This window comes from Xenopus tropicalis, chromosome 9 (assembly GCF_000004195.4).
Source record: "Xenopus tropicalis strain Nigerian chromosome 9, UCB_Xtro_10.0, whole genome shotgun sequence".
NCBI classification, from domain to species: Eukaryota; Metazoa; Chordata; class Amphibia; order Anura; family Pipidae; genus Xenopus; species Xenopus tropicalis.
The window spans coordinates 13,920,624-13,928,472 of NC_030685.2; the positions used below are offsets into that span (position 1 = coordinate 13,920,624).

At 44.4% G+C, this 7,849-nt stretch overlaps 1 protein-coding gene across 1 annotated transcript in view; it reads left to right on the plus strand.

Moving 5' to 3' along the window:
* Nucleotides 1-6,332, plus strand: part of rnf25 (ring finger protein 25) — a 10,791-nt gene extending 4,459 nt beyond the window's left edge. Inside the window, exons 4-10 of the mRNA XM_002940587.4 lie at nucleotides 496-563; nucleotides 1,361-1,430; nucleotides 3,246-3,317; nucleotides 3,594-3,692; nucleotides 4,124-4,213; nucleotides 5,161-5,295; nucleotides 5,380-6,332. Coding sequence (XP_002940633.2) covers nucleotides 496-563; nucleotides 1,361-1,430; nucleotides 3,246-3,317; nucleotides 3,594-3,692; nucleotides 4,124-4,213; nucleotides 5,161-5,295; nucleotides 5,380-5,784 — 939 coding nt within the window. The 3' untranslated portion in view covers nucleotides 5,785-6,332. The remainder of the gene's footprint in view (nucleotides 1-495; nucleotides 564-1,360; nucleotides 1,431-3,245; nucleotides 3,318-3,593; nucleotides 3,693-4,123; nucleotides 4,214-5,160; nucleotides 5,296-5,379) is intronic.
* The last annotated feature ends 1,517 nt before the right edge of the window (nucleotides 6,333-7,849 follow it).

Sequence of the window (7,849 nt, forward strand, 5' to 3'; positions counted from 1 at the left end):
AAATTACATTAGACTTCTACATTTAATGAAATTAGATATTTTTACACTAATATTATGAATGTAAAACCTTAGCACCCCCTGCCTTCCGTACCAGATGGGGCCAGGTAGAATGGCAAAAGCTTAATTTACTGAAGCAGGAAGCATCAGAAATGAGCTTGGATGTCTAAAAACTAGAAGAGCACTCTTCCTATATCCCCCTATAAGTATATAATCATTGTAATACTCCATCCAATACTACATCCACCCAAACGCAACTTAAGCTTTTTAAAAAGTAAACAAAAATTAATGCAAATAAAACGTCGCTAATTCTTGTCCTGCCTTCAGCCTGTATCCTCCCAATCCCACATAGGGTCCAGAGGGGGCAGGCAGGAGCGGCCCTGTACAGCTGACAAGTTAGTTGCAGGTACAATGACCTACCCCCATCCTGCAATGTAGGAAATCCCATCTTGGGGTATTGGGAAAGTCTCACTTAGTGTTCTTTGCATTGTTTCCCAGTATCCGGCAGAGGTACCAGAGATCAGCGTGAAAAACCCCAGAGGCCTGTGTGATGATCAGATAAACAGGTAAGTGCGAGGGTCTCCTTTTGGTACAAATCGGCCACCCCAGTTGCAGACCTGATTATAACTGCAACCCCATTACTTTAAAAGACAGTAATAGGATTAATTCACCTTCAAATTATCTTTTATTATGTTCTAGTATTAGCAATTCTTAGCAGCTTTTCAGTTGGTCTTCATTTCTTGTTTTTTTATTAGTTTTTGAATTATTTGCCGCCTTCTTCCAACTGTTTCCAACTTTTAAATGTGGGTCACTCACCCAGAAGCCAGAAAACCTTGATTACTTAGCATTTTGTTCAGACCTCTCCTATTCATATTCTCACTCAGTGGCTCAACTATATATATATATATATATATATATATATATAATCGCGTGGTCTGCTGTACCTTAGTCCCTCCTCCCTCGCCCCACTCCTACCTTAAATATAGTGGGGCAGGAGGTGCAGCGCGGTTGGGGAGGAGGAACCGGTTACGCTGGGCCTTTTCAAAATATTTTCCTGCAGGGGGGCTCAGCGTGACCAGGTTGCGCTGCTGTTCTTACTCATAGCAGTGCTTGGTTGCTAGGGTAATTAGGACCCCAGCAACCAGATAGCTGTGAAATTCCAAACTGGAGAGCAGCTAAACAAAAAACTAATTCAATAATAAAAAATGAAAATCAGTTTCAAATTGTCTCAGATTATCCCTCTCTTCACCATACCATTAATCTAAAGATGAACAAAACCTTTAACCATTATACCCATAATTTAGATTTTCCCCAATGTTTCATGATTTGGAGATAACAAAGAACTCTCCCTCTTCCTTTGCAGCATTGTCAGCTCTCTGCGCTCCGTGGCTGAGCAGGGGGTCGGCTGCCCAATTCTCTATGAGCTGATTGAGGTGAGCTACAGACATATAGAATAACTACAAACCCCTTCAGTCTTGTAGGCAATAATGAAAATTATTATCTTTAAAAAAAGATTTTAAATGTCCCTGCCAGAAGCACAATAGGAGCCAATCACAGCCCTGCAGTCACACAAGCACAGACAGGCTTCAGTTCTCTATCAGGTCAGCCTAGCTGCTGATTGGTTCCTATCCTACAGCTAGGGGCATAACTATAGAGGAAGCAGCAGGGGGGCTCTGGAGTGTAGGGGCCCCAAATAAATGAGCAATTTCAATATATCTTGGTAGAACAAGAATGTTTGGTAATGTTTTGGGGGCCCAGTAACCTCTAGTTAAACCACTGCCTACAGCGCAGGGTGCTGAATACCGTCGCCCCCCCCCCCCCAGCCTGGGAAAGGAGGAAGCAGGAAGTGGGGACAGATGGGTGGGACCAGAAATCTGCAGATATTTTCAATTAATCAGCCTGAAACAACTTTTCTCAGCACATTCCTTCTATATTTAGAGAAATGTAATGTATTGACACATTCTTGATTTTCAAACAATGTTTCCTTGAACCTGTCTATAATTATAGAAAGCTATACACGCAGTGATTGTGCCGTCCGTATATAATAGGCTCTCATACTTCCTTAGTCTCTTTAATTGACAGAAATAGATGACGGTCCCTCTTTCAAAATAGGATTTGTTTCCTGGAAAGCGTAGATATGCTTCACTTAATGAACTGAATTTGCTAATAACCAGTTTCTCCTGTAGAAGGTGCAGTCGGGTGTGGTTGGTACAATTAGGTAACCGCGATACATAATACATGTATGTGATACACAACAATCCTTGTTAAATGTGCTCAGCAATATCGTCAGTTATAATTAGTGCTGAGTGGTGTCATTTGTGTCACATGACTCGCTGATACTGATGTGTATTTTATAAATAAAAAAAAAAATACACTGTTGTAAGATATGATGATATTTGAGGTCACCTTAGCATTCCATGACCTGCAGCCTTGTGCCTTTATATGGGCACAGAACCCCTCAGTGACTGCTAATATCCTTATCATTTACAGTAGGGGGTACATTATCCCTTATAATACATGAGTGATACTCAGAGTTCCCTGTATAACTCAGCCTGCAGCCTTGTGCCTTTATATGGGCACAGAACCCCTCAGTGACTGCTAATATCCTTATCATTTACAGTAGGGGGGTACATTATCCCCTATAATACATGAGTGATACTCAGAGTTACTTGTATAACTCAGCCTGCAGCCTTGTGCCTTTATATGGGCACAGAACCCCTCAGTGACTGCTAATATCCTTATCATTTACAGTAGGGGGTACATTATCCCTTATAATACATGAGTGATACTCAGAGTTCCCTGTATAACTCAGCCTGCAGCCTTGTGCCTTTATATGGGCACAGAACCCCTCAGTGACTTCTAATATCCTTATCATTTACAGTAGGGGGTACATTATCCCTTATAATACATGAGTAATACTCAGAGTTCCCTGTATAACTCAGCCTGCAGCCTTGTGCCTTTATATGGGCACAGAACCCCTCAGTGACTGCTAATATCCTTATCATTTACAGTAGGGGGTACATTATCCCTTATAATACATGAGTGATACTCAAGAGTTCCCTGTATAACTCAGCCTGCAGCCTTGTGCCTTTATATGGTCGCAGAACCCCTCAGTGACAGGGTAGACACCAGTAATACTCTTCTAGCTGATATGATGCTGCTTCTCCCCCAATAGACAAGTTGATGGCAGACAAGACAAATAACATGCTTGACTTTTTCTTTGTCTGACCATATCTCTTGCTCCGCAGAAAGGAAAGGAGATGCTGACTGACAGTAATATCCCCCGTGGCCATTGTGTCATCTGCTTATATAACTTCCAGGTGAGCAAATGTGCGGGTAAGATACAAATCCTTCTTTTTATGCACAATAATGGGCTGTGATTGTTTTTACTTGTATGTTTGTGTTTGGCAGCGGCATAGAAACACATGTACAAAAGGGATCCTGTTTGACTGGTTGAGAAATGCCAGAAAAGATACAATGTGACATGTAGAATGGGGGTGCAGGGCTGTCTTCTTGAGTCAGGGTGAAGAGGGGCTTCTCTTCAGCTCTATGTATCCGTAAGCTGCACAATGCAAATCCGTCTATTTCATCCACAGGAGGGGGATTCACTGACCAAGACCCCATGTTTCCACCATTTCCATTCATACTGCCTGGGTCGCTATGCGCAGCACAGTACAGAACAGAAGCAGATGGAGGTAAGTTACAAACAGTCCCATATCATCCTGAGCCTGATGCCTGCAACTGCAAGGAAACCGTTCCCTTTCCGAGTCTATAGCAGTGATCCCCAACCAGTGGCTCAGGAGCAACATGGTGCTCACCAACCCCTTGGATGTTGCTCCCAGTGGCCTCAAAGTAGTTGCTCATTTTTGAATTTCTGGCTTGAAGGCAAGTGTTGAATGCAAACAGAGCCACCTATAGGCTGCCAAATATCCAATTATAGCTCTTATTTGCACCCCCAGGAAGTTGCTCCCCAACACTTTTTCCATTTGAATGTGGCTCACAGGTATAAGAGGTTGGGGATCCCTGGTCTATAGTAATAACATCTTTATCTTCAAAAAAACATATTTGTATTCCCTTTCCTATTTGTTCCTATATCTAGTGTCTATAACGCAGATTGTCTTTTCAGGAGCTTTCAGTTTTGTGCCCCGTTTGCCGCGAGGATGTGACCTGTGACATCATCAAACTACAAGCAGCTCCGCCCCCCTTGCACCCAGAGGTAAGTTCACCCGTCGACACGGTTAATAGCGAGTCATTGGTCAGGCTTCAGTAGGAGGCCGGGAGTATAAATGGTCATAATTGTTGTTATTGTGGGTGGTGTCTGATTCCCAGCTCTGTGTCATATTATGCTCCAGTAAAATATACCAACCCCAGCAACTAAAGACTATATTCCGGTAGGTCCTGAGTATCTCAACGTTGTAATTATGTGCAACAAAAACCTAAAATATAATGTAAAATAGCCTATGCCTCCAAGATGGTACTTGAAGGTAGATGGTAGAAGGAGTCCTCTTTGGTCCCTGTTGTCAGGGTCAGACTGGGGTGTTCAGACTGACTCCTGCTGCCCTCCAGCTCCTCCACCTCCTCCACCCCATGAGCACCTTATACTTAATTTTGCTGCAACTGGGGAAATGACCGGGGAGGGCAGGCAGGCAGGAATCAGGTCTGGGCCCCCGAGAGCCAGGGCTCACCAGGTTTTTTTTCCAAGTGTCCCACCGGCCCAGTCCAACCTGCCCATTGCTTATTAACTTATTAACTATCCTTCCCCAAAAGCACAGTAGGATGTAGGTAGCCAATCTCAGTCCTATCTTCACCTAGGGCAGGGATCCCCAACCTTTTTTTACAGATGTAAAAGTGTTGGGGAGCCACACAAGCATAAAAAAAGTTCTTAGGGTATGCCAAATAAGGGCCGTGATTGGCTATTTGGTAGCCCCATATGGACTGCTGGCCTGCAGGAGTAAAACTCTCTGGGCTTCCAAAACTTGACTCCAAACCAGAAATGTAAAAATGGGCAATTACTCTGAAGCCACTGGGAGCAACATCAAAGGGGGTGGTGAGCAACATGTTGCTCACGAGCCCCTGGTTGGGGATCAGTGACGTAGGGAAATATAAGGTGCAGTCCCCTGTCAGGTCTGGCGTCAACTGATCTGCTGTGTTTTGTCTGCATAGGAGATATATACCCCGGATTGTATCACCCTGGAGAAACAGAAGGAGCTGCATCAGATTTACCAGGCTCAACTCGCTAAAGGAGGGATAATTGACATTGAGGCAGAAAGGAACCGTTTTTTCATCAGCATCCAAGAGGTACTGAAAGGGAAATGGGGAGGATGTTTGATAAATAGTACCTGTAGAATGCCTATAATCTGCTTTATTTTCTTTGTTTTCCAGCCACCACCACAATTCGATGCTGTCCTTGAACCCCAGCCAGATGAAGTGCAGTCACCTCAGCCAGAGTTAGAGCCACCACCACCACCACCAGTGGAGTCCAAACTTCCCTGCTCCAGGGGCCACCCAGGCAGGCAAAGACCAGGGTACAGGAGTCAGCACTACCGGCCTGTACATACTGATCACAATGCCAACAGCCATCTGCACCACGGCAGAGGGAGAAAGTTCCACGGCAGAGGGAGACCTGAAAGATACGACTTGAGCGGGGACGGTAAACCAGCCATAAGTAGAGACCACGATGTGCCGGGACGGGGGAACTACAGGGGCCGCAATTTTAGGACTGGTGCAATAGTCCAGCCTCCTCCCAGAGGCAGAGGGGAACACTATATGAAACACAATCCCCTATAGCACATTATTTAACTGCCAGAAAATGTATTCAAAAAAAGAGATTATATGATTAATAAACTGAGGCAGCACCATTCCAGGCCGAGGTGCAATAATCAGACACTTGGTGCTGCGTGAACGAAGGGCAGAAATAAAGATTACGGGGGAGCAATGTTGCAGGTTCGGTTTGAATTGCCAGATGGCTGTGTAAATTATTGGCTGATCTGGGCCAAGGCTGCGTGCAATAAGGAGGGAGTCTAGAGGCCAGGGCATGTATGCACTACTCCAAAATGCGAGGCTGAACTTTATCATGTGGTTCTCTATCCTCTCAGCAGCCGTCTTAAAGGCACAGACTGAATCGGGACCCACATGGTAGTAAGTTCCCCCCAGTGCAGAAGGCTTTACATTGTGAGAAGCCAAGCAGTGCTTTGTGTGTGTGTGCGCTAATAAAAGCAACCGTGTGATGTGCTTAAAGAAATAGTGCAAAACGACATGAGGGCCCATTGTGCTCCGCCGAGTGCAGTGGATAAGGGGATTCTATTTATCAAAATAAAGGATGTTATTGCCTGAAATTCCTGTGTTTGCTTTAGTCAATGACAGTCCCCAGTCCCTTTTGTGCTCTTGTATTACAGCCCTGCAAGTCATGTTTTGTTTGTATAGCCGCCTTTCACTGCTCTTGTCTGGTCCTGTCTGGCATCAGCGCAGTGATGTGGCCCCCTTCCAGCTGGCATACATAGGCTGACATTATCCAGAAAACCAGCAACCACTATGGGCATACAGGCACTCAGGGCATCACAAAATATTCAAAGTTACATTAAAACATCTCCATGAACCCAACGCGTTTCATGCCGACATTATTATTCAGTAGGCAGTTGCACCGTGCTATAGCCACGGACAAAAATGAGCCTGGATTGGCTGACTTCCCTCAGGGGTTGTACTAACGGGTATAGCTGAGGAAGCAAGACTTAAGGTCCCCATACACGGGCCAATTGTAGCTTCTGATATGGGTCCCTTAGACCAATTCGGCAGCTTATCGGCCCGTGTAGGGGCAGAAACGACGGGCATGCCCGACCGACGTCTGGCCTGAAATTGCCCAGATATCGATCAGGCAGGTTAAAAGATTGTCGGATCGGGGACAGCATCGGCTCGTTGATGCGGTCCCCGAACCGACTGCCCCATTGCCGCCATTATAACTCAATCGTTTGGCCCCAGGGAATGTCAGCGAGTTTTTTTTTTTTTCATTTGGAGAGCCAAGGGGAAGTAACCCCTATAAATTGGCTGTAGGGAAAAAGGATCATAATAAGCAAGGGGATGTAACCCCTATAAATTGGCTGTAGGGAAAAAGGATAATAATAAGCAAGGGGAAGTAACCCCTATAAATTGGCTGTAGGGAAAAAGGATAATAATAAGCAAGGGGAAGTAACCCCTATAAATTGGCTGTAGGGAAAAAGGATAATAATAAGCAAGGGGGAGTAACCCCTATAAATTGGCTTTAGGGCAAAGGATCATAATAAGCAATGGGAAGTAACCCCTATAAATTGGCTGTAGGGAAAAAGGATAATAATAAGCAAGGGGAAGTAACCCCTATAAATTGGCTGTAGGGAAAAAGGATCATAATAAGCAAGGGGAAGTAACCCCTATAAATTGGCTGTAGGGAAAAAGGATCATAATAAGCAAGGGGAAGTAACCCCTATAAATTGGCTGTAGGGAAAAAGGATCATAATAAGCAAGGGGAAGTAACCCCTATAAATTGGCTTTAGGGCAAAGGATCATAATAAGCAATGGGATGTAACCCCTATAAATTGGCTGTAGGGAAAAAGGATCATAATAAGCAAGGGGAAGTAACCCCTATAAATTGGCTGTAGGGAAAAAGGATCATAATAAGCAAGGGGAAGTAACCCCTATAAATTGGCTTTAGGGCAAAGGATCATAATAAGCAAGGGGGATGTAACCCCTATAAATTGGCTGTAGGGAAAAAGGATAATAATAAGCAAGGGGAAGTAACCCCTATAAATTGGCTGTAGGGAAAAAGGATAATAATAAGCAAGGGGAAGTAACCCCTATAAATTGGCTGTAGGGAAAAAGGATA